The sequence below is a fragment of the Morus notabilis genome, unplaced genomic scaffold (assembly GCF_000414095.1).
Source record: "Morus notabilis unplaced genomic scaffold, ASM41409v2 Scaffold238, whole genome shotgun sequence".
NCBI lineage: Eukaryota > Viridiplantae > Streptophyta > Magnoliopsida > Rosales > Moraceae > Morus > Morus notabilis.
Window position 1 is genome coordinate 20,840 of NW_010364717.1, and position 27,257 is coordinate 48,096.

General features: G+C 35.0%; 1 protein-coding gene and 1 pseudogene across 2 annotated transcripts; one reads left to right on the forward strand and one right to left on the reverse strand.

The window, feature by feature from the left end:
* The first annotated feature begins 510 nt into the window (after positions 1-510).
* Positions 511-16,552, forward strand: LOC21395561 (peptidyl-prolyl cis-trans isomerase PASTICCINO1). 2 transcript variants are annotated; one of them, XM_024171369.1, is made up of 21 exons: positions 511-641; positions 1,030-1,126; positions 1,231-1,315; positions 1,440-1,509; positions 2,027-2,124; positions 2,504-2,626; positions 2,851-2,883; positions 3,386-3,444; positions 3,548-3,632; positions 3,872-4,030; positions 4,925-4,982; positions 5,215-5,363; positions 5,595-5,692; positions 5,831-5,900; positions 6,571-6,630; positions 6,799-6,855; positions 14,796-14,864; positions 14,975-15,052; positions 15,626-15,727; positions 15,812-15,883; positions 15,983-16,552. In XM_024171369.1, the coding sequence occupies exons 2-21, from the start codon at positions 1,056-1,058 to the stop codon at positions 16,244-16,246; spliced, it is 1,860 nt and encodes a 619-aa protein (XP_024027137.1). In that variant the 5' UTR covers positions 511-641; positions 1,030-1,055; the 3' UTR covers positions 16,247-16,552. The 2 variants fall into 2 exon arrangements, with proteins under 2 accessions (XP_024027137.1, XP_024027138.1); XM_024171370.1 differs by lacking the exon at positions 511-641 and adding an exon at positions 778-856.
* Positions 16,553-18,059: 1,507 nt separating this feature from the next.
* On the reverse strand, positions 18,060-24,072 carry LOC21395562 (annotated as a pseudogene).
* Between the last annotated feature and the right edge of the window lie 3,185 nt (positions 24,073-27,257).

The window sequence follows — 27,257 nt, forward strand, 5'->3', positions numbered from 1 at the left end:
TACACCAATATACCAATAGACTAAATTTTTTGTCTGTTAGATCTACATAAAATCACGTAAGAGTAAAAAAAATATACAAATTTAACGGTTAAAAAAACCTGACCTATATGGTGGCGGAATTTGTTAAATCACGTAAGGAGCCCATGCCAAGGGAAAGTGCCACGTGTCAAGCAATCATTGATTATCAACGAAGTCGGCTCTGGTTGGTCAACTACTATATGAATGAGTAGTGTGGCGCCAAACAAAGAAGTTGGTTAAAAAAACCTGACCTATATGGTGGCCGAATTTGTTAAATCACGTAAGGAGCCCATGCCAAGGGAAAGTGCCACGTGTCAAGCAATCATTGATTATCAACGAAGTCGGCTCTGGGTTGGTCAACTACTATATGAATGAGTAGTGTGGCGCCAAACAAAGAAGTTATCTCCTGCGCCAGTTACACTGTATCATTTTAAGGACCTTACAAAAATCAACGAGATCAACGGTCAAGATCTCCTTCTCAATTCCCCCAAATGACGAAAAAAAGAGAAGAAAAAAGAAAAAAAAAAAGACGAGCATTGTACTAGAGTTTGATTTCCGGTCTGAAAATCTACGACTCTCCAGTCAATTTTCTCGACTCGTCTTAAAAATTGGCAAAATATCAGGTAATTTTCAGTTTCATTCAGCTAAAAATCGAAGCTTTTCAATCTTAAGGATAAAATTCTCAGTAGTTTACTATCATAAATCTTTTTTTTTTCTCTGAAAAAAAACCTGAAGAATGTATAATTGGCTTGTTTGGTTGCTGAGAATTTGCGGGAAATGTAAACTCATACTGTATTATTGCTTGCACGAGGTCCTTATTCGAACTACGTTGACTGTGGTACATTCGATTTTATTTTATTTTTAACTGGAAACTAAGAATTCTTCGATTAGTTTAGGAAATTAAGGTTTTGGCATTCATTGATTAGCTTTGTTTGTTTGTTTTTTTTAATCAACGAAGATTTTATATTTAAAGTTATTTTTTTTGTAAACGATTCTATTACCATAATCCAGGTCTGATAATTCTACGATAATTGGAAATGGCTACGGAGGACGCAGAAAAGGAATTTGTGCCGCATAAGAACAAAGCATCCTCCGATGACGAAAAGAGGTTTTTTCTTTCTTAATTTTGTTATTTGTTTTTCTAGGTTTTTCTCAACTGAATAATAAGTGTTTTCTTTTTCTTTTTATTATTATTTTGTGTATGATGAAAAGGAAAAAGAAAATTGTTCCGGGAAGTTTGATGAAAGCTCTAATGCGGCCTGGTGGAGGCGATTCAAGACCATTGGATGGCGATCAGGTTATTCTTTATGCTCAAGGACTTATTATCTTGTGTGTTCAGCTAACAAACATCTTGTCCCGGAAATGCAAGATTGAGAACCGTTTGTTCGCCCCCCAATTAGCGAATAGTTTGTGTTTTGCAGGTTATTTACCATTGCACTGTTCGAACATTGGATGGAGTTGTTGTTGAATCGACGAGATCAGAACATGGAGGTCAGTTGATTTTGCTTTTACTTTTGCACATTTTAACCATCTCTTAGATATCGGTAGACTTTTCCCGTTATTGCATTGATTTGGATTAGAAGCCAGATAGAGAAGATCATATTCTTCAGTTCATTGAATCTATGGAAGTCAAACATGGAGAAGTCAGGGATGGATTGTCAACGAAGAAAAATACGACATATCTGTACATACTAGAGTAAGAGGAGTGAAATTTCAACGATTTTAAAGGTTTATTAATGTGGAAGCTGAATGTGTGTATAGTAAATAAGTCACTCTGTCCCTCTAAGCAGTGTTCCTTTTCTCCGTAGTTTTGAGGCGTAGAATTCTGTCTTACTAACAAAATGATCCTATGGAGCTGTTTGTTTGTTTTCTGTTTAGTATCTTCCTGTGAAGCAATTCTTTTTGCTTGCTCATGAGTTATTACCTCGTTTTTATGCTTAATGAGTAAATTAAACTTTGGGCAAAGTAGAGCCGGAGTATTCTTTTGATTGAAGTAACATGTTATTAGGCAAAGATATTCCAATAAGGCATGTTTTGGGAAAAAGCAAAATGATATTGGGATTGCTTGAAGGGATTCCAACAATGTTGAAGGGCGAAATAGCAATGGTAATGCCTTCCTAGTTTCCTGATTATCTTTCTTCTTCTTATTTATTTATTTATTTTATTTATTATTTTTTTTCTGCTGGTCTACCGAGATACATGTGTGTGACAATAGCATAGGTAACAATTAGATAAACCACATGCATGTACAACAGCATAGTGAAAAGTTAGATAAACTATCCGGCGATGAAACTAAAGCATATTTTTTCTTTTCAATTGACATTTCATTATTGTTGGCAATTTTATATATTGATGTATAAGCTCAATTGAAGAAATAATAAGAAAAGGAAAAGAAGAAAAGTCTGTCAGTAACCAGGAAGTAGAGTTTGATATGTGGTTTATTTTTATTAATAATTTAACTGGGTATGTTATTTTAATGTTTCAGTTCAAGATGAAGCCTCAGCTGCACTATGGCGAGGATGATTGTCCAGTTTCAGTTTCCAGTGAATTTCCGAAGGATGATGAACTTCATTTTGAGATTGAGATGATAGATTTTTTTAAAGCAAAGGCAAGAATGTCAAACTGAGAACTTTACTTTCTGAACCATAAATTTGTACTTGCAAGTTTTATGCCAAATTCTATGTGAATTTCTGTGGTTATCGTGAGAAATTCAGTGTTTTTTAATTGCTTTTATTTATTTAATCCAATCTTATTCAGCGCCATACATTTTTAGAATAGCTGGTTCTTACTTCTTTTGTAGTCTTATAATCTTTCTTTTTGTGTTGAATTCAGGTCATTAGTGATGACATGGGAGTCATAAAGAAGGTACTAAAATGACTGACTGATTTCTGTTGTTTACTACTGAGAGAATCTTATATTTTTCTGAGAGGTTAAATTTCTGAATAAGAAATGTTCTTAAGAGATAACATGTCGTTCTTAGGTCTCTATATATTCTCTCACAGCATTTCATAGACTGGCTTAACTGGATTCTCTCTGGTCTTCTTAATTTTTATGTTGAATAAGGCCATCTTTTTCTTCATCTCTCATTGAGTTCGATCAAGTCTCAAATACAAGTTGACACAAGCGCTTCATTGCTATTGCCTGATATTCAAATTTCATTTTAAGAAGAATATTTAATAAATCAGATATTACCTAATAGGATATAGGAAAAAAATGAAAATTTTTTGTGCATATACCTAAATCGAACCTTATGCCAAAACCAGGAAGCAGCTTATAATATGAAGATTTTGCTACTGGTAATGAATTTTGTGGTAGATACTAGATACTCAATTCTAACTCTTATATATTTTCAATTGAAAATGCAAAGGTCATAGCTGAGGGGCAGGGCTGGGAATCGCCAAGGGAACCTTATGAAGTAAAAGCCTGGTAGGAACCTGTTCTTGCACCTTGATTTTCTCTTGTTCTGGTTTGTGTTTAACTGGAAGCTTTCGGCTAAAAGCTTCTAAGAAAAGTATTTGGCTGTTCTCAGGATTTCTGCAAAGACTGCCAATGGGAAGGTGATCGCCTCACATACTCAAGGAGAACCGTTCTTCTTTACTTTTGGAAAGTCAGAGGTTAGTAGTTAAACGTTTCTTGAAAAAGGAAAAAAAAAAAAAAAAACCAATTTGAAGGGGAAACAAATCTTATGGTTGTTTAATGTGCCTGTTATCTTTTCACTTTCACGATGGATGAAAGACTGCTTTCAGTTTGTATTCATGTTGGTTCAATTCGTCGTTAAATGTATATATTGGAATTAGTGAAACTGGGCATATATTAAATTACGTGTAATCAGCGTTCGTATGCTACTTTCTAGGTACCTAAAGGTCTTGAAATGGGAATTGGTACAATGGCACGGGGAGAGAAGGGAGTCATATATGTGAAGGGTCAGTACTTAACTCAGTCTCCTTTCATGCCTGAAGTAGAAGGCTTGGAAGAAGTGCACTTTGAGGTGGAGCTTGTTCACTTTGTTCAGGTGTGTGAAGTTCTGCTGCAAATTCTTTGTGTGTTGTTCCTCCAATTTAATCCAAGTTTGTAAGATTTATGCTACCGAAACATGATACTTTTTAGCCTCAAAATCTACTCACTTTGCGAATTGTATTTCTTGTTTGCTAGAATCCCTTAATCATTGTCTTGTTGACTCAATTTATTGCTAGAATGCCTTAATCATTGTCTTGTTGACACAATTTAACTTGTTTCAAATTGTGTGGAGTATTTGGTTTCTTGCCTTCCAAAGATTGTAGCCTTGTAGGGTTTGGCGGATGGCTCCAGTTTCAAACTCGGCTCATATCGTGGGCCCGGGGGATCTCTTGATATCAAAAAGAATTGTGTGGAGTATTTGGCATCCTATTGACTTCAAAGTTAGACTAGTCTACAAATTGACATCACAGATGCTACATGAACCAGATTTACCTTAAAACTATAAGCAAATTGAAACAGAAGTTAAGCCTATGTATAACCTTTCTGTTTGTGCTCGTAGGTAATTGCTTGTTAACGCCTGGAACTTGCAAAGAAACCTAGTTTCTAATGAACATTTCATTGCTTCACTTTCATTACTTTGATCTTATATTCTTTATTTCTAAGTTTCTTACGTTTTAGTAATCACAGCTAGTTTTATTTCCCATTCTCATTCTCATGGAACAAAACAAATGAAAAGAAATTGGAAATCTCTGAAGATGTTAGCAACATTGAAACTTTATACATGGTAGGGGCAACACTCTAGGTGCCTCTACAAATTTTCTGGAAATGCATTTCTAGTAGTGATGTTTTGATGTTTATGTTTCTTCGTGTGGTTATCTACTTTCATTATGGATAACTATCTGGGAATGCAAGATCATTATTATCAAAAAATCGAGCTACTAATTGACAGGTGCGGGACATGCTTGGAGATGGCCGTCTAATAAAACGTCGTATTCGTGATGGAAAGGGTAAGGATTCGGAATTTTGTTATAGTCATACAGGTGTTAACTATACAGCCTTGAGTAGGGAACCGTATGCACTTGAATGTTCAATTCAGCTTCTTCTTCAATCCCTGTGTCTTTTCCTAGTGGTTCTTATCTATAAGATCGAATTAGATGGCTCTTTTTTTTTTTTTTTTTTTTTTAAATGTTACATGTTTTCTGTTAAATTTGAATTTTGAAATTTATGTTGAACGACTAGGTGAGTTTCCAATGGATTGCCCTCTCCATGACAGTCTCCTACGTGTTCACTACAAAGGCATGCTTTTAAGTGAAGAAAATAGAGTCTTTTATGATACAAGAATTGATAACAATGGACAACCTTTGGAGTTCAGTTCGGGAGAAGGCCTTGTGAGTTGTTTAGCATCTCAAGATGAAAGTACTTAGGATTACAGTTTTTTTTCCCTTTTGATTTTTATTGGGGAACTTTTTTAAATTAAGATTATTGGATTAAATTAACACTGCCCATTGACGACATTTGCAGACTGCAGGCGGTAAATTTTTGCTGAACTATTTCTCCTATTTTTGTGTTAAATAGCTTACATTTATTCCTTTCTCTAAGACTATTATCTTATGTGGTAGGTACCTGAGGGATTTGAAATGTGTGTTCGTTTGATGCTGCCTGGAGAGGTTGCTCTTGTAACATGTCCTCCAGATTATGCATATGACAAGTTTCCTAGGTTACTTTCCAAAGTCTAGTTTTACAGACAACAATAATCCTTGATTGTGCATACATTGTATTTAGTGATGTATCATGGATAGAATTGTCTTGCCATCTTCATATTTACTCTTCTTCCGGTTTATTCCCAACACTCCAGGCCAACTAATGTTCCTGAAGGAGCTCACATCCAATGGGAGATTGAACTTCTGGGTTTTGAGACGCCAAAGGTAGTTTTCTTGACCATTATGAAATTAAGTTGAAAATTTTGTGTCGTCATCTTCAAAGTTTGTTATCCAATCATGCCAGCTGGAAATTTCTTACTTTGTCAATTGTTTTTCATGTTTGTTTATTCTTGCAAATTTTAGGTGTATTAATTTTTTTTTCATTAATTACTTTCTAGAAAAAGAAAAAGAAACAGAAACAAACTTAGTAATTGTACTTTCAAAAATAAAATACCTGGATCCGAGAGAAATTGTCATCAGTCACATACTTAATGGTGGTCAGACTCTTTTGAGTTCTCATGTTCTCATGTTGTCATGCATTTCTGGTTTCTGTTGTTTTTGCTAATTTTATGCTGGGGTTTGACCATCTACGTGAACTGTTGCCGCACCAATTGAACTCTTTTACAACCTTTACCTGTCTGGATCAAATTCTCTCAAAGCCGTTGTGTATAGATCTTTAATTTCCTTAGATGTTTGGATTGAGATACTGCAAAAATTTTTACGTGATTGTGTAAATTTGTTAATTTCCTTGGATGTTTGAATTCAGAGACAAAAAATTTTGACATGATCGTGAAATTTTGATTTGATTTTTTTGTTCTTGGAAATGTGGATTCAAACTTCCTCTTTCTCCACTCAAATGTTGAGAATGTAATGAAAATTAAAATCCTCATTGCAGGATTGGACTGGTATGAACTTTCAAAGTATAATGGATGACGCAGAGAAGATCAGAAGTACGGTATGCGTTGATAACCTTCAATTAATAATTTGTATATTTACCTATGTACATGTGTGCTGAACCCATGATGTTTTTCCAAATTATCTCTTCCTAGTTGTTCCTCTTTTTATGTGGGGTTATAATCATGGATCTTAGGATGTTATATGTTGATACTCTTTTTGTTTCCAGGGTAACAGGCTCTTCAAAGAAGGTAAATATGAAATTGCAAAGGCAAAGTATGACAAGGTAATGTGTATTTCCACCAACTTATTTTAAGCATATGAGGCTACTGACTATTCCGTTACTGTTTTGTTACATAATTAACATAAATTTGCATTTATCTAAAATGGACATAAACTTTATTGGCTAATACACCGTTGGTTTAAAATGATGTAATAATAGATAGTATGGAATCTTTTAGTTCTCTAGCAACTGAACCCCAGGCAAAAAAGATAAAATAAAATAAAAAAATAAAAAAAAAGTACAGCCATTAACGCCGCGGCGCTATGGTTCAAATTTAAGAAAAAAATAGAGGGTTTTCCCTTAAAAATCCTTAGTTCGAGTTTAAGCAAAACCCTTAGTTCTCATTCTCTCTCACGCCTCCTCTCCTTACTCCGGCCATTCCCTCAAAAAATCCGATCATCATTCTACCAAAATCACTCTTCCACACTTGACTTCTCAACAATCATCAACCTTCTCATCCGGTTCTTCAAGGAGTTTGGTGCAAATTCTTCAAGTTCTCAAAAGTGCTTGGTTTGTTCACAACTAACCACAAGCGTCAATCTCTTCTTGTGCTGATTGAGTTGAAATTGAGTGATTTGAGCAATTTTGGGGAGTTTTGGTGAATTGTTGATGCTAGAACTTTGAGACTTATTTTAATGTGATAGACTCTGCCCCTTTCTTACAAGAACGGAAACAAAAGATTGAACTGAAAAACTTTATTGATTTGAGAACTCAAGAAAGAGTACAAGTAAAGTCCAGTAGTTCGAGAGACTGGACACTCTCCCCTGCTTGGAGACTCTCCAAGACTTGTCCCACACAAATTCTAGTTACTTCCCTCCTTCTCTCAGCTAACTTCATTTTTTTATTTCCCTCAATTCCTCTAACTAACCTCCTAACAACCTAAAGTCCGCAGTAACTAACAACTTCCCCTCCTAACAACCAGAGCCTCCCCCTGTTCACGAAACAAACTATTGCCACCTCACCCAACCCTCTTATTCCTCCTAATGAAAACTTGCATAAGTAAAGGCTTATCATTATGCACATAAAAATATTTGAGGAAAGTCCTGTGAGAGAATTTTGGGTGTGAATTGGACTTCCGGTGATTGTTGGGCTTTGATTTTTGAGGAGTGGTGCTTTGAAAGAATATTTGGTGAGATTTAGAACTTTAAGCAAGTTTTAGGGAGTGTGGTTTTGACAGAGAATTTGGCTTTGTGGCTTGAACGTTTAATTGGTGGTTGTTGCAGAGTGTTGATTGCGTTGTAATGTGTCTGAAGCCACAAGGAATGTCTACTCCGGTTGCTTCTTCTTCTTAATCACAAGTGTTTAATAAGACCAAATTTGTGAGTTTTCAAGCATCAGAGCGATATAAACACTTGGTTGTGGCTAAGACGTGTTCCTGAAAGAGGGTTTGATAACCCCGGAGAGATAATCGAAGGGCAAATCGCAAGAAGAAATTGGCAAGAGTTTACCAAGCAACTGCTACCCGTGTTGTTACAGTGGTGAGAGTTTTATGCCAAGGCCAAAGAACATAAAGACAAGGCCTTTTTTTGAGGAAAGTGGCTATCCTTTGATCATACGACCATCAACAAATATTACAATTTGCCCAAAATATGTTCAAATTTTTTGCGAAAAATTATTGAAATAAAAAATAAATGTTGGACAGCAAAGTAAGTTAAGTTGATCGGTTAATTCAATTAAGAAATGGGCGTTAGCACTCGATTTTGTTGGTAACAAACATCCAACTAAATTCAATTCAATTGTTTACTTATTCAATTTCAGTGAGTGAATTTTCAAGTTCAACCAAAACCCATTAAACCCCATTTTCAAAATAAAGCATCAAGTGGATGAATAAAAATTGTGAGAAAGCCTTTATGGTCATACTCAATACTACAAGGGAGGCCCTAATACCGATGAGGTCATTCATTCTTTGACCAGCTCTCGCGTGCAATGGAAAGTCTGACACGGATGTTATCAACTTTCCCTTATCTGGTTTAGTACATGAAGAAAAGGCATGGCACTGTTTCATATCCGCCAAATTGCTTCCAAGCAACAATGTTTTTGAAGTCACCAAGGAGCATGCCATCCTTAATTATGCTCTTCAAATGGGCTTTACAATAGATGTGGGGAAGATAATTAAGGAATCTATCCTCCATACTCTCTGGGGATCTACAACCGGGGCTCTTGGTCATCCCTTATTGATTTATGCTCCATGTCGCCAAGCAGGTGTTTCAGTGGGAGTTGACGAGGAAATACAACATCCAAAGTCTGCAATCACCAAAAAGAAAATAGAAAAATATCAGTTCAAGGATAACCACCCCACCGCCGCTACTGCTCCACCAGTGCTAGGTACTAGTTCATCTCAAGAACCATCTTGTCCTCCTGCGCTTGGTAGCACCTCAACGGATCTTTTTGGACAAGTTAGTGAGCTGAGGGTTGAGATGTCTCAAATGCAACTATTTGTTCAAGAAAATCAAAGGGTCTGTTGATCGGTGCTTGGATCAGATTCTCACTTTCCAAGACCAGATTGTCACCAGAAAGGATTTGTAGTTTGAATATTTGGCACAGTTTACCACTACTCTAGCGACAATGTATTTGAACTCCGGCCTCAACTTTGGATCCGACGGAGTTGTATTTCCTCAGCCGCTGATTCTACCACCGCACACCATCTAGATTCTATCAACCCGCCTGGTTCCAAATGAGCCCCTCACCGACACCTCCCCACCCCCATGAGAACAATGATGATGCTGGCTTACATCTTTTCAGGGAAGTCCTCTCTGCTTTATCTTGTTTTTAATTTTCCATTGAGGACAATGTCAGTATTAAGTTTGGGGGCATTGTCTTTGCTTTTTTTTTTTTAGGGTTTTGATTTGCTTATTTTATTTCCGTCATTTTGTTTTGTTTTGTTTTAATTAGTTTTCTTTAGTTTGTTTCAAAAAATTTTTTTTAAAAAAAAGTAAAAAAAAATTGTTTTGAGTTTTGTTTTGGTTTGTTTGCTCCTAGCCGATGATGAGACAATGTTTGAACTTAATTGTGGCTTTTTGAAGATGATGAACAATTTGATTGTTTGTGTGCTTCACTTGTTTGTTAGTTTTGATGAGATGAAGCGCTGCAACACTGTGGAAATGAATAGCTAATAAGATTGCCTAATTAATTGTGAATCAGCATGTTTAGGAAAGTCAACTGAATCCCTTCATGGGATAGATAGCTGTACATATGGGCTGTGATGTAGTTATTTTCCTTATTTAGGGCTAGAGGTTGTGTTATATATGTACGTGTGTTTGTACCATTTTTTCAATGAATGAGATTTTCAGATTGTTACAAAATCTGTCATATGGTATCAGAGCCTTAAGCTCAATTTTTTTTTTCTTGGGAAATCCTTTCCTTAGCCTTTGATTGCTGACTTTTGGCCTTTATTGCCATTTTTTCCGGCATACCTTTATTGTCGTCAGCAACTCGTTTCTTTGGCGACCTTCACTGTTGACCGTCACCGCTGCAGCCAAAGCGACTAGGGTTTAGAGCACCTCCTCTGACGCCATTTCTGGGCTCAGTTTCAGTCGCTGTTCATTGTTGTCCCTCGCTGTTTGTCGCTTTTGTCGCTGTCCGTTGTTGTCCATTGTTATCCTTTCCCTGTTCGTGCCTATGTTTTTGCTCAGGCCTGCTATCATTAGCCCGAACCATCTCAATCTCATATCTCCGCCGAGATCCGATCAGTTTGGTCTTCATTGCCAACAACATGCCCTGACAAATTATCAAGCCTTCATCGCCTGAATTGTTGCCTATTAAGCCTGACTTTTTCTGTTGTTATTTGCCTTGGTAGGCTCCATGGCAAAATCATCTGGTGCTTGTTCATGAGCACTCTTAGATAAGTCATCATTCACCCTTGGTTTACATGTCTCGGAAAAGTGTTCTGTCAATTCTTGGATAATCGATTCAGGGGCCACCGACCACATGACTTATTCCTCACAATGTTTTAGGACCTATACTCCATGTCCAAGCAATAGACAAATTGTTGTAGCAAATGGTTTTCTTGCCACAGTTGCAGGTTTAGGTGATATTCAAGTAACACCATCTATTATTCTTAAAGATGTCCTTCATGTTCTTCAGTTGTCGGCTAATCTTGTCTCGATTCAAAAAAGCACAAAATCTGAATTGTCACACTGTTTTCTATCCCTCTTATTGTGTTTTTCAAGATCAAGTTTCAGGGAGGAGGATTGGACTTGCTAAGGAGAAAGGTGGACTTTATTATCTTGAGACACCAATTAATTCAAGGAAAGTCACAAATAATTTGTCTCTGTCTTTTCTCAGCTCTTCAAATAAAGATGCTATCTGGCTTCGCCATTTTCGTCTTGGTCGCCCATCATTTAAAATTTTAAATATCATGTTTCTTGCTTTGTTCAAAGGATTAAATATTACAGATTTTCATTGTGATTTTTGCGAACTTGCAAAACATACCCTTGCATCTTATCTTATTAGTAATAAAAGAAGCTTTCATTCTTTTGATTTGATTCACAATGACATTTGGGGGCCTTCCACAATTCCAAACAATAGTTCGTTTCTCTAATCGATTATTGTCTAATCGGTTACGTGGTTATTCTTGCTCAAAAGCAAATCTGATGTGAGTAGTGTTGTACCTAGTTTCCATTCAATGGTTTAAAATCAATTTGGGGTAAAAATCAAAAGCTTTAGGTCTGACAATGCGAGAGACTATTTTAATCAAATCTTGTCTCCATACTTTCAAAAGGAATTATTCATGAATCCTGTTGCATAAGCACACCCCAACAGAATGGGGTCGTTGAGAGGAGAAATGGGCATTTTCTAAACACTACTCGGGCTTTATTATTTCAAGGGAATGTTTCTAAGTCCTATTGGTGGGAAGCTGTACATACTGCCACCTATATGATTAATAGATTACCCTCAAGAGTGCTAGATTTTAAAACTCCCATGGAAGGCCTTGCAAAATTCTACTCACATGTGAGAATCTCAAATGGCCCAATCCCTAGAATTTTTGGGTGTACTGCCTTTGTTCACGTCCATAGTCAAAACAGAGGGAAATTGGACCCTAGAGCAATTAAGTGTGTGTTTATTGGCTACTCATCCACACAAAAGGGATATAAGTGTTATGATCCTTCCTCGAGAAAGTTTTACATATCCGCTGATGTCACCGTTGCTGGAAACAAGCCATACTTCACACAGTCTTATCTTCATGGGGAGACATTATTAATGGAAGATAAAGACTTTGTCCCTCTTGACATATCCTCATCGTCATCGATTCCTCTTGAAATGCTCTCATCGTCATCAGTTTCTCTTGATCTACCCTCATCATAATCGGTTCCTCCGGTTCCTCTTGATCTGCCCTTATCACCATCCGTTCCTCCGGTACCTCTTGATTTGCCCTCATCACCATCAGTCACATCTCCACCATTTGCTTCTATTTTCGAAAGCCCCTCTCAAAGTGTCATTGTTAAAACACGTTCTGAACCCGTGACTGTTCCTGCTCCCGTGTCTAATCTAGTGTTTGTCCCTATTTATGACTCGTATCGATTTGAAAAGGCGTGCTCAAGAAGAAGAGATGTTCCTAATCCGGCATGAGTCCCAAATTCCAACCTGAGCCATGCTAATGAAAACATAGTAAGTCCTGCTTCTCCTTTGAATTCATTATCTGCTGAATCACACACAAAAGATTTTGATCTGCCTATTGCTATAAGAAAATGTACTAGAGAATGCACAAAAAGGCCTTTATATCCATTGTCCCACTATGTGTCAATCGTTTTTCACCATCCCATAGGAACTATATTGTGAATCTAAGCACTATCTTTGTTCCTAACACTTTATCTAAGGCATTGACTAAAAGTGAATGGAGTAATGCTATGAGAGAAAACAAGACATGGGAGATTGTTGATCGACCAAAAGGAAAGAACCTGGTGGGTTGCAAATGGGTCTTCACTTTAAAATACAAAGCTGATGGATCTCTTGAGAGATGTAAGGCGAGGCTAGTTGCTAAGGGCTATACTCAAACTTATGGGGTTGATGATTAGGAGATGTTCGCTCCCGTGGCTAAAATGAACACAGTAAGATTTTATTGTCATTAGCTACTCATTACAACTAGGAATTGCAACAGTATGATGTAAAGAACGCCTTCTTACACGGAGACCTAGAGGAAGAAATATACATGAGTATTCCACTGGGCTTTGAAGGAAAAAGAGACTGCCAACAAAGTGTGTAGACTTAGAAAGGCTCTATACGGACTCAAGCAATCCCCTAGAGCCTGGTTTGGGAGATTTGCTAGAGTGATGAATAACAATGGTTATAGACAGAGTCAAGGAGATCACACACTCTTTATCAAACACTCTGACTTGGGGGGAGTTGCAGCTCTTTTAGTATATGTTGATGACATAATTGTTACTGGAAATGATGAGAAGGAGAAACAAGCCTTGAAGAAGCGCCTAATCAGGGAATTCGAGATAAAAGAACTTGGAAGACTGAAATATTTCCTTGGGATTGAAGTTACATACTCAAGACAGTGCATCTTTATATCGTAGCAAAAGTATGTGACTGATCTTCTGAAGGAAGCAGGAAAACTGGGTTGCAAACTAGCAATCACTCCCATTGATGCGAATCATAAACTCGGAGAAGCAAAAGAAGATCCAGCTGTAGATAGAGGGATGTACCAGAGTTTGGTAGGGAAGCTCATTTATCTTGCCTATACTCGTCCAGACATAGCATATTCAATAAGTGTGATCAGCCAGTTCATGCATGATCCGAGGGAAGCACATTTGCAAGTTGCACACCGAATACACTACTTGAAGGGTAGCCCAAGAAAAGGAGTTTTGTTCAAAAGAAATGCTTGTCTAACACTAGAAGCCTAAATGAATGCAGATTATGCAGGGTTATTGGTAGACAAAAGATCCACTTCTGGCTACTGCACATTCCTTGGAGGCAATCTGGTAACATGGAGGAGTAAAAAGCAAAATGTGGTAGCCAGGTCCAATGCAGAATCATAAGTTAGAGCAATGGCACAAGGAGTTTGTGAATTATTGTGGATGAAGATTATCCTGGACGACCTAAGAATCAAGTGGGAAGGACCTATGAAGTTGTATTGTGACAATAAGTCAGTAACTAACATCGCCCACAATCCAATTCAACACGTTAGAACAAAGCACGTTGAGATAGACAGACATTTCATCAAGGAGAAGCTGTAATGTGGATTAATCTGCACACCATATGTATCCGCGGGAAATCAATCGGCAGATGTTTTAACAAAAAGACTCAATAGTACTATTTTCATGGGATTATTTCCAAGCTGGGAATGGAAGACATCTATTCTCCAACTTGAGGGGGAGTGTGGAAATGAACAACTAATAAGATTGTCTGATTAGTTGTAAATCAGTATGTTTAGGAAAGTCATCTGAATCCCTTTTATCATGGGACATATAGCTGTACATATGGGCTGTAGTTATTTTCCTTACTTAGTGCTAGAGGTTGTGTTATATATGTACGTGGGTTTGTACCATTTTTTCAATGAATGAGATTCAGGTTATTCCAAAATCTGCCAAAACACTATACACCCAGCGCCTAAGCCTGCATCTACTGCCAAAAACGCTGATGTTGTTCTTGTTGGGCGCTGCATTTCCCATTTGTGGGGCCTAAGCGCTGGTGCACTTTCTCTTAACACCTCCAAGCTAGGAATCGAAGTTGCAATGCTCTTAATTTTTCAAATCCAAATCTTCCCCTCCAAAATATTACCAAACGTTCCAATTTACCGACTTTCCAAAGTTTCATCTAAACTAAAAACAAAACACGAAAACACATAAAATTCACAAAATTCCCGAGAACCAACTAAATATCAAGTCTAAATGATCCTTAATTCGTGACTAAAACTCACTCATCAGAAACCTATTGTTTTTGTACCACTTAACTTCTTTGGCATTTATTTTGAGTAATACTGTGAGGTTTTTGCTGTACAGGTGCTTCGGGAATTCAATCATGTTAATCCACAGGATGATGAGGAAGGGAAAGTATTTGTAGACACACGTGTAGGTGTTTGTTTTACTATGGTCCTCATTCCGAAACTTCTTTGGTTCATCTTCACTGACTACATTGACCTATTTGATATTTATTTTCTCTTGATTTTGAATGTTTGAAGAATTTGTTAAATTTGAATGTGGCTGCCTGCTATCTGAAGATGGGTGAATGCAGAAAATCAATTGAGACATGCAACAAGGTATTTCTTGCGTCTCCTAATCTCATGCATGCTTCCTCTCTTACCAAGCCATTAAGTCTGAGAAGTACTTTTACGTTCGGTTATTTTACTTGTAGCTTCAAGCTATACTGGTAAACTAAATGATCATACAAGATTATATTAGAAGCAAAAGGAACCAGCTCGGTTCTCTGAAAGCATTTTTTCCCCATATGTTGATTATAGGGCCACTTATAAACTGCTTTAATTTGAATTGTTAACATTGAAAAGGAATGCTCCATTTTCTTTCTTCTTTCATTGGTGCTGAGCAAGGATGGTATGATTAAAAGGTTTAAAAAGAATGTCACTTATAGTTGACCTCCAATATTTGTGGTTAACAATTGATAAAGAAGTCGAATAATCTTGGCTAAAATCCGTTTAAAAATAATTAAAGAGCATAATCTCGGCTAAAATCTGTTTAAAAAGAATTAAAGCTCTTTCGCTTTTGTAAGTTGCATGGACCTTGTTTCTGAACGATTAATAGATCAAGATTGATTTAACAGTGCGTGGGTTGCTTTGGTTAATGCTTTTGACTTTTGCTCACGTTTGTTGAAATAGGTCTTAGATGCAAACCCTGCACATGTCAAGGCTCTATACCGCCGTGGTATGGCCTATATGGCAGCCGGAGATTTCAAGGAAGCAAAGATTGATTTCCAAATGGTAGTTCTTCATACTATTGTTAATTTGTCATGATTTCGAGACTTTATTCTTGATGTTTCTTAATTGCTTTTGAATATCTTTTAGATGATAAAAGTAGACAAGTCATCAGAACCTAATGCAAAAGCCGCTCTTCTAAAGCTGATACAAAAGGAGCAGGTGATTTTATCATTCTCTTGGTAATTCCACATGTAGTGGAGATTCCATGCATCACAAATACATAAATTCAACGTCCGTTTCTCGCCTTTTGTTAAACAGGAAGTTGAGAGGAAAGCTCGAAAACAGTTCAAGGGACTATTTGACAAGAAGCCAGGGGAAATTTCAGATGTTGGAACAGAAGATGGAGGTCGGACTAAAGCTAAAGAACAGCAGGATGAACAGGTTGATTCAGATAGCAATAATTCCGAGGAAACTCATGAAGCTGCAAATAATCCACGTCAAGAGAGTTGGTTCTCCACACTCTGGCCTTCTGGGAGAAGACTATTTTCGGCTCTGGGCCTGCAAAAATGTACCATTTTGTAATTATTATTAGAAAAAAATATCATGAACGTTATCTATTTGTTGTTGGATTCAGCGTCATTCCAATCCGTTATCTATTGGTTTAGTTAAAATTATGCTCCACAGCGCTACATGGTTCATGCAAAATACAGAGTAAATTACTTTCTCTACCCGAATAAAAGCTGACAAGGCATTATTAGTTGAAGTCAAAAGGAGAAAAAACGATGCCCTTATTTGAGCTAGATTCACAATTTCTATTAGATAATCTTTTTAAGAATGTTGTTTCTCTTTTCTTTTTGAAAATTCTATGACAAATGTGTATACCATCAATGAGGCTCTATTTTTAACTATGAGGTGTGCGTCATATTGTTATTTTTTGCATGCTTTTTTCATTTTATTATTATTTTTTTCATCTGTCATTTAGAAACATGTACTACATAAAATGCTTATTTCTTGCTCCTTTCTTATTTGGTAGAACTGTTCTGTCCTTTTTCCTTATAGTATGAACTATTGTTTTAGCAATTGTATTACTCTTTTAATGGTCTAATGTTAAAAATTTAGAGCGCACAACATAAAACTATTTTCAATCATGGATCATAATGTTAAAAAATTAATCCAACGTTAATAATTGTTCTTGCCAATAGGGAAAAAAAGACAATTCTTACAGTAAAAATTTATTTTATTTTATTTTATAGGAAAGAAGGGATTATGAAGACTTTTAAATCAATCAATTTACGGGTGGAAATCATTCCAAGAAGTAGGATCGTCATCTAGAACCAAAATTGCATTAAAAGGAGAGAGAAATCGTATTGATGTGCCCTGAGCCTGAATCTTGTCATTTGCAATTTAAACTTTTCATTCAGCATTTAAGACCTTAAATATAATAATCTGACAATATAGTACAAACAATAACAAATATCAATTTTATACTGCAATTAGGGTCTTAAATGCTACAACTTAAATGTTCATGATCCAACTTGTCGATCAATAAAATGTTTCCTGGTGCATTTTGTGCAAAATTTTTGGGTATTTTGTCGACTAATTGATTTTAGTTAGTTATTAGATAATAACTGCTATGGACTTTAAATTTAGAATCCTTGTCAAAATTAAAAGCTTGGTGCTAATTTGTCAAACAGCCTAGTCTGCCCGTTAAAAGAGAAAAAAAAAAAAAACAAAAACAAAAAAAACTCATTTCAAATTCCTGCTATGCCATAAAAGATTTCCAACTTCTCAGTTGTACTTGTGGAGCAATACAATAGAAGAAACCTAACGTGATGCAAATTTCATGCAAGATTATAAACGTCTAAAAGAATCTCCAAGACTTGTCCTCTTCAACCCCAACTCAATCTGTCTCTCATAACTACTCTCTGTACATGAACATTTTGCCACCCTGCATCGATGCGAGAGCCATCGCGCCGGGTCTTCTGGCTCAGATCCATGTCATAGCAAATGGGTTCGATTCAAATGTTAATTAAACACAAAACTTTGGATATTTTACGCCAAAGTTGGCCTAACAATTTGTGCGCAGACAAATAGTCATTAACATATTATTATATTTTAAACTGCTAGCTTGTCATTAATTAAAATAAAAAACAAAACAAAAAACAGCCATTATCATCATAAATAAAGGAAAATGTGCAAAAGACCTATTAATTTAAAGTTTTTGTTGTCCTTGTGCTGGCTACTTTCAGCTCTGAGACCAATCTACTAATCTAGCAACTACAACCAAAACTGCAGCCATTCATTAACAATTTTATTTAAATTTCCCTTGTTTCCGAAAAAAGACAAGAATATGTGCTTTCATTCCATTAAAACTCTATATAAATCAAATGCCACTGGGAGTAATCGTGTCAAGAAAAAATTCACATGCCGTATATGTCATAACTTAATCTTGTATGAACAAAATTTTTGCGCGAGCAGATACTCTTCGAAACCGTACCAATTCAATCAGCATATCCAGTCGCCCATCCTTACCATAGACACGAGGAGGAGTGATACTCATCCTCTCTAGTACAGGCGATCTATATAGCAAGAACTTGATGAATTCCATTTCATGGCACACTGGACATTCCTCTTATGTTCACATGTTTGAGCTTTTTGAATGCGCATTTTGAACGGCCTTCTTTCCTCCACACATCCAACTCGGGTGCTTCCATCACAACCAAATACTCCGAGCATCCCTACTCATCAAATACAAAGTTTGAGCACCAATAACCAATGGAAGTTAAAAGAATCAAAATTGGAATGTTGACAATAACTTACTGAGATCTGAAGTTGCTCTAGATTAGGAGAGGTCGTAATCAAGCGAAGAACGGCATATATCTCTTTTATATCTTTAAAACTCACTTGATTTAGTTGAATAACCTTTAAATGGTAAAATGTAATTGCAATTTTTCCCATATCATAACCTATACTCAAACACTTAAAAAAAAAAAAAAAGGGGATATTAAGCATTAATCTTGCTAATGAGTACCCACAAATCGAGCTAAAAAAAAAAAAAAACTGGCAAAAGGTTATCAACTTCATAAACATGACTATCAAAGAATTTTACCTTTGTAAAGTCCGCCCACCCGATAAGGCTCTCAAGACGAGGTACCTCACCGAGAAACTTATCAAGTATCCAACTTGAACTTTGTTCAAAGAGCTCAACAATGTCTTCAGGTGCATATATAGCAACAGATATTGCAGCCAAAAGCGAAGTATTCTCATGATTTATGTCCCTGCTCTCGCCATCAAGATCCAAGGACTTGAGATTCAGCGCTCTAATGTATAGTGCTAAGCCATCAGCATAAGAGTATAACAAAGATAGATTTGTTGAAACTAAAACAATGAACCAATGGAGAATTTAAGTGTCTACAAGTGGGTTACCTCGTGGAAGTCCGTCGGAACGTCACCGGAAAACGTCCATGACCGGCCGGAATCATTGAGAACCTGCAAAACAAAAGGAAGTAAAGGGGAAGAGGAGCTCTTGAGCTCCACCCTATCTCTCCCTCACTGCCCCTTTCACGTTTGTTGCACACACCCACACAAGCACAAGTAAACTTTTTATAAAACAAATAAGGGTGCTATCTATATAAACCAAATAGGCCTAAGGGCTTTAACCAATATTCATTCAGAGAGGGTTTTGATCTAATGGGTTGACTAAATATTATGAGATTGAGAGAATTTATATGCCTTAAGCGAGTTAATAAAATAAATTTTCATCCCAATATGGACCAATATTTGACATACATGCATTCATTAATTCACATTAACACAGTTGTCTATAAGATGTTTTAATTAATTACAGAGTGAATTATTATGATTATGGAAGTCCACGTAAAAATATTCCAACAGTCTCCAACTTAGACGACATAATCATACAACAAATATTCACTCATTACAACATAATCATCAACTAAGAATCTCACCTAATAACCACAAACCCAAAACAATCATGCCTAAGGACGTATCGACAGGATACCATCATTATACATAATCAGGTGCTAGAGATTTATCAAAGTATGGCGATAACTTAACATATGAATCGAAAACTACCAAATGACTCATTTTTCCCTGTCACATTATCAACCAAAAATGTGTGTCAACACAATATCACATACAAAGTGACAAGATCCATAAATACGCATGTATTATTTGAGGCATAAGCAATTCTTATCAATAACAACATGTCACAAACAAATGGCAGTAAACTATCACTAACACAATACAACTACAGGCTCCTTACAGTCTCGAGTAGGATACGTGTTCTTAAAACACCTAATAGGTAAGCCCTTAGTAGAACTGCCAACATGTTTATAGTCGTGTTTTCAATAACAATGAGCCTTTTTACAATTTCTCTTTACAAAATAGAACACACTATCATTATGCTTGAGCGGATAATGCTCCTGGTATTCTAAGAGAAATATAGTATTATGGAACTTTCACAACACAGTTTCAACTGGTCCAGAAATGGAGTGAACTAATCCTAATGTTGAAATAAGGTTCCACAATCACATCACACAAATAGCCTCACGATACACCACATACTCCGCACCACAGTCAAGGACGCTACAAGTCTCTATTTGACACTTTTCAACAAAGTAGCTCATCCTTTTATCATTTATGCAGCCTACATAATCGGCATCACGAGATTCAACTACAAAAAAAGTGTTGGTTCGCCAATACACAACTATTTGGTACTTCATTCTCAGTTAATTCAGTAATAATAACAACAATCACTCAAGTACCGAATCTGCACGTCAACAACAAACACAATAATAAGACGTGTGCATACTTGAGCATACATCAGGCTGCTAAACACGTAAGCATAAGGGACAATTTTATCTGATCTCTCTTACTTCATCATAAGGACATTACACCTTTGAGAGTTTGTCACTTTAACAAACAATGCTTAGTAGGAGAACAAGAATGCATACTGAACCTATTCGAAACAAGAATAATATAGGTTCTCTGACTAGAAAATGCACTTATCATTGTTACGGAGAATCTACATGCCTAGAACATAAGAGGCTTTTTCAAGATTCTCAAACCAAAGTAACTAGGCGACATGCTATTCGTCTTAACCAGCAGGTCAGAATCATTAAGCGCGAGCAAGTTGTCACCGACATAAAAAAACAGAAACATGCAACTGCTCCTACTGACCTTACACATATTCATTTATCAACAACGTTCTCCATAAAGCTAATTTTAGTGACTGTCTCATCCTAAAATTGAGACACTACTACCTCAGTGTTATCCATACACTCCCACTCATCATAGAGTTTCTCAATACATTAGTGGAGCTAGGAAATACATCCACTCTCAAGGCTATGTCCATTTCATCATTAACAGATTCATAAAGAGATTCATACCATATATAATGACTTATCCCATTTAACGTCAAGATAGCGGAGATGCAAGGATTGCTCAGGGTTAAAGAAAACGACAGGGGCAACCAACAATAGACATGTAAAACAAGATCATGCAATTTGCCTTTTACTTAGCCTTCCCAATGATCCAAGCCAATATGATCATTGTGTGCTAGAGTCCGTTGAGCAAGAATAGAACTCTTTCGCAGGTAAGGACAATTCATCAAACAACACAACCACATGCATTAATCCACCACCGATAGAGTAGTAAAGATTATGCAGTTCATGACATCCAACAAACTTCCTTCACCAGTCTAAGTATCCTACCAAACAATTAATTATCGACAGGATAAGTTAATTGCTCGTATGGATCTTAACAATATGGTAAATACATACTTTTATCCATAACACTCTAATTTATTATTTGACTATGACATGAGTTTAGTGATTATGCACGTCCACACATAATCATTCACAATATTCTCCCACTTGGATTGTATAATAAAAAACATGATACTCATATAACCAAAAAATGTCAAATCATAATACGAATAACCGAAACATGGATAAAGATAACAAGCTTAAAGTTCAACAAGATTCAACCGTCCTACCAAGCAATAAAACTATTGACAAGATAATTCTATTACCCGTATGGACTTTCGAAACATAATTAATAAATTAACTTTATCCATATAATTTCACAATTTCTTATTTGATAATAGTATGTGAGTTAGTGATTATGCTAATCCACAAAAAAATATTTCTAATTTTCTCCCACTTGAATAGCATAATAAAAAAAACATAACACACATAAAATAAGTATCAAATAATAACGATAACAATAATAAATAAAGTACGGACAAACTTGTAGCTTAAGCTTTATAATAACATATGAGCTTCTAATAAAATTTTCATTCTCACTTTAACACAAAAGAGACTATGTATGCCTATACAAAAAATTAGACATTAAAACATTAAACACAAAATGGGCATTTCAAAATTTGAACAAACATCCAATTATATGTATAAATATTATTTACTAAAATATCAAATTATGTGGGAGAATAAATAAAATATGACCATATAATATGGAGTAGCATACATGCCCTAAAAGTTTAGGTCTCAAAATAGTGAGAATTAAAACTACCCAAAAAATATATGAAAATTAATACAATAAACAAATATTTAAATAAAAGTATTTTTTGGTAGCTCACGTGCATCCATGTATGGTTGTGCATCAAAAAGCCCTTTTTTCAAAAGGAAATTTTAAATTTTGTGGGAGAGCTCCATAACACGCAGATAATTTGACATATTTAGACTTATGACATGCGAGTACATAAATATTCACTATTGTCGAATTCTCACAATTAAATATGCCATATAATAATAACAACATAATATAAATTTTATGGCATCAATCATCAAACAAATTGTATACGAAATGCCCAAGAAAAATTTGTTTGAAAAATTGTGAGAATTAGCCACCAATAAAAAATGTAATCAACATATAAAATTATAAACATGATTTTATGGTGGCCCAAACCCAAAATATACGATTTTAATAGGTAGGAAATGAAAAACAGAGCGCAACGGCAAAAACGGCAGTCAAAACGGACTTCGGATGTGTTCATACGGACCGGTCAAAGTTTGGTCAAACTTGTTTTTTTTGGGCTAAGAAAACGACATGTAGTTTTGGGGGCATAAATAAAAACGATAAGTCGTTTACTGAAACGAGAACAAATATAAAGCTAAAAATGACACGTCATTTTCTTTGACATACTAAACGACACATCGTTTTTCTCTTCCCTGACCTCCAGCCACCTGCAAAAAATGACCCGAACGGACCCGCGACCCGAACCAAACATATCTTGGCCTTTGGAACTCCGTTTTTGACGATTCAAAAGGGGCTTTTCTCATAATTTTATCCTTTTTTGATCCATAACATCAAAATGACCCAAAACACTCAAAATTTCAAACGAAAACGAAACCCATTCCGGCCATTTTGAAAGCTTTAAAGCAGCGATCAATCGGCCAAACCGGCACTCAAACCCCATCAAATTCATCACCCATAAGACATATTTAAAGTGTGTAACCTCAAAGAATCATTTTTGAGCTAAAACACAGATTTAAAATTTTGGGTTTTTGTTACACCGAAAATGAAAAAATCCGGAAATGTGCAGCCTCAAAACTCAAATTGGAGGCTCCGATACCAATTGTTGAAACTAAAACAATGAACCGACTGAGAATTGAAGTGTATACAAATGGGTTACCTCATGGAAGTCCGTCGGAAAACGTCCATGGCCGGCCGGAATCATTGAGAACCTGCAAAACAAAAGGAAGTAAAGGGCAAGAGGAGCTCTTGAGCTCCACCCTATCTCTCCCTCTCAGCCCCTTTCACGTTTGCAGCAAAACAAAAGGAAGTAAAGGGCAAGAGGGCAAGATTCTCAAGTAGAGGCAAATAGATATAAGATTTTCGCTCACATCACGGCGAACCTTACAATTATGAAGAGTGAGATCCTTCAAACACAAAAAACACTTAAAACTAGGAGGCAGATCCAACTCGCAATCAAGCAGCTCTAAACGGGTCAACTTTTTACAGAGAAAAAGACATGCTGTTACCCTAACCAATTCCCCTTGTCCCATTTCAAGAACAATTTCTTTGATGTCATTTCTTGAAAGGAAAACTATCCATTGATCCGTATCAGGGCAGCGCCCCAGATCGCTAGCAGCGAGCTGGAAACTATGAATTAGTCCTTGGTGAAGCAAAAGAGCCTTTGTTATAAATTCTATGAGCCTTTTCTGATCATCATGTAGGTAATTAAAAGAATAGCCACAATCCTCACCAAACACAAGTTGAGTGATTGAAGCCCAATTATACCTCCATTTACTAGACAAAATGCTAGTTCTCACAGCATCTCTAATTGGCAAATGCGTTAGAATCTTCTCTGTAATGCTCTCACGCAAATCACTAATCAAATCCGGTTCCATAAGATCTCTCATTCAGACACTACGAAAGCAGTTGAACAACAATAATTACAACCAACGGAATTCATTATGTATGTTAGTACCATTACATCTTTTGTAATCATAAAAATCCAATCAATTGAACAAAAACCCAGGATTAATCTCTTAGCATTACTCAAAAAAAAAAAAAAAATCAGGACCATAAGGAAATTTTAAAATAAGAAAACATTTGATTATAAAAGATTATACGAGTTTCTTTTTTTCTTTTTTTTTTCTCCCCATAATGTCTTTGCAGCTTTCTCTCTCAACTCAATAACTAAACTATGGATAGCTGCAATTCTGTATATTTCAATTCTAGACATTCCCGTCTTCTATAAATTAGTTTTTTTTCAAGCCCAAAAGAAACCCAGGTAAATAATCATAAGATCAAATATTCGACTAAAAAATAACAAAGCAATATATATATAGATATATATATATATATAGGCAAAGTCTCTAGTCAGGCACTAAAGTGCCTGATCAGAGCGATACTTGTACATTTTTATATGAAGTGTGTATATTTACAGTAAGTTGTGTATATTTATAGATAAGTTGTGTATATTTATAGATAAGTTGTGTATATTTATAGATAAGTTGTGTATATTTATAGATAAGTTGTGTATATTTATAGATAAGTTGTGTATATTTACATGACACTTGTATAATTATGCATGTAAATCGTGTATATTTACATAGAAATCATGTATGTTAAGTTATAAGAAACAACAATGTATATTAATCCTCAAAACATGTTTTTTTTATAGCAATTAGTGAACACATAACATGAAAATATGTATATTGACTAATTTGTTGTATTTCATGTTAAATATACACGACTTTACATATAAATATACATAATTTACATATAAATATACATAATTTATATACAATTATACAAATGTCTGACTGATCAGGCACTACTAAAGACAATTCATATATATATATATATATATATATGAATTCAGAAGCGAGCAATACAAGGTAGAAAAACACCAGTGCGTACGAAGAAACTCGGGAAGAGATGGTGAAGTAATCAGAGGTTTAGATAATTGGATTGAAGGAAGCTCGTCTAAAAAAAACCCAGCTATGGCGGCTGTGTTTTTTACAGAAAGAAAGCTTTTTCGTGAATTTTCTTTTCAAAATTCAAAGCTATATAAAGAAAGAATGGGCCCGTTTTTTAGAAGAAAATTCAATGACATAGATTTTAAAAGAATTGCTTTTAGCTCAATTATTCTATGAAATAATTAATGGTTCGTTTAATTAGTGTATTTGTATCATGATTTAAATTATAATTCGTAATTTATTATAATATTTTTTCTCATAAAAAATATACGTAAATTAAAAATGATTTTGAATCTATAAACTAAATATTTACTGAGTATTTAGTAAATTATAATTTTTAAAGGGTTTTTAATTTTAAAAGTAGTATCATACGGTTTTGGTAAACTATAAAATTGATTTTACCGTTTGTATTTAATTACCAAAATTGACATCGTAGAAGAATGTTAATTAATGTATGTATATATATATATTTTTATTTTATTATTATCATCAACAATTTTAATTTTTTTAGTTTACAGTTAATATAAATAATTATTGAACACGTAATATTCTCTCGTTAAATTTCGTCAAAAAAATCTGCACGTGCTAAAAACTATAAGAACATAGACAAAGAATAAATAAGAACATAGTATCGTGGAGGGGAAAAAAGAATGAGAGAAAATAACATATAGAAAAAGAAAAAAGAGAAAAAAAGAATGGTATGAGATTTTAAATTTAGGAGTAGAATAATACAGTAAACCACACTTTTTAAAAAGTTTTTATTCTACCCTCAGCAAACGAAAAAAAAAAAAAAGAAAAGAGCCACGCTTATAAAATATGTTTATATATATTCTAGCACGGTTCTTTCTAAAAATAAATATAAGGAAGCATTATGTATACAAGGATATTCTGGGTATTATAAAATATAATAAAGGGTATTCTAAGTATATGGAAACATTCATAAAAGGTAAGTGTTGCTGCTGTATAATCTAAAAGCAGAAGTTTCCTCAGGCCAGCTTCTGAAAGAAAATTCTATCATAATTATTTTTTTAGTTTTTTACCGAACACAAAATCGGACCAAACTTGTTAAAAAAGTTATTTTGGCTTGTTGAAATGCATTACCAAACTAGCCTATAAAGAAAGTAAGCGGTATAATTTTTTATTCTGGCATTTGAATTTCAAATTTTTTGTAAAGAAAAAACACTAATAGAAATAATGATTTGAGTTTGAGCATGTGAAACAAACACGCCTAAAGAACTCAAAACTAAATAAAACAAACGACTAGGCGCTTTTACAGCACATCAACATAAAAGAATAACATAAATCACAAAAATAATAGAAATGACCCAACAATGGTAGAACGACAATAAAAAGCTTTTACGGGTCTAACTCGAGCGGAGGAAAGGGTTGAGGGTTCCAGATCCACCGAAATACATCTCATAAGGAGGACATAAAAAGTAATTGATGGTGGAAAAAGTTTGGTAAATAGTTGTGCGTGTAATGTTGATATTAAAAAAAAAACCGCACTCATTAAAATGCATTTAGAGTATGTTTGTTTCACAATTTAAGTTAAAAACTTGAGTTGTATATGTGAGAGAAAAATATTGTAGTAAAAAAGTTAAATTTAAATTTTTATGAGAGAAAACATTGTAGCAATAAATCTTGAATTGTGACTTAGTTGTGAAAAGAACCGAGGCCTTATTTATTTGTTACTTGCTCAGTTTTTGTTTTATCTTTTTTTTTCTTACCAAACAATGTCAAAATTGAAAAAAAAATCTTTTACCACTTGAGTTGTGACTTAGTTGTGAAAAGAACCGAGGCCTTATTTATTTGTTACTTGCTCAGTTTTTGTTTTATCTTTTTTTTTTCTTACCAAACAATGTCAAAATTGAAAAAAAAATCTTTTACCATTTACCAACTACCGGAAAATTTCCACAAAAAAATGATATAATATTTTAAAAATAAAAATAAATATTTGAAATTAATTGATTAAAATAAGGGAATTGGGTAAACTAATTATGTTGATTTTGGCTCAATAATTAATGTAATGCACATTAAGAAAGAGAAACAAAAATATAAAAAGCTGATGTAAAAAGCATACTAAATGTTAGATTTTTATTGAACGAATGTAACATATATAA

Coding starts and splice junctions, on each gene's coding strand:
- LOC21395561 (XM_024171369.1), top strand. CDS start 1,056: ATGGCTACGGAGGACGCAGAAAAGGAATTTGTGCCGCATAAGAACAAA. Junction 2,884..3,385: donor ACATGGGAGTCATAAAGAAG/GTACTAAAATGA, acceptor GAAAATGCAAAG/GTCATAGCTGAGGGGCAGGG. Junction 14,865..14,974: donor AAGTATTTGTAGACACACGT/GTAGGTGTTTGT, acceptor GAATGTTTGAAG/AATTTGTTAAATTTGAATGT.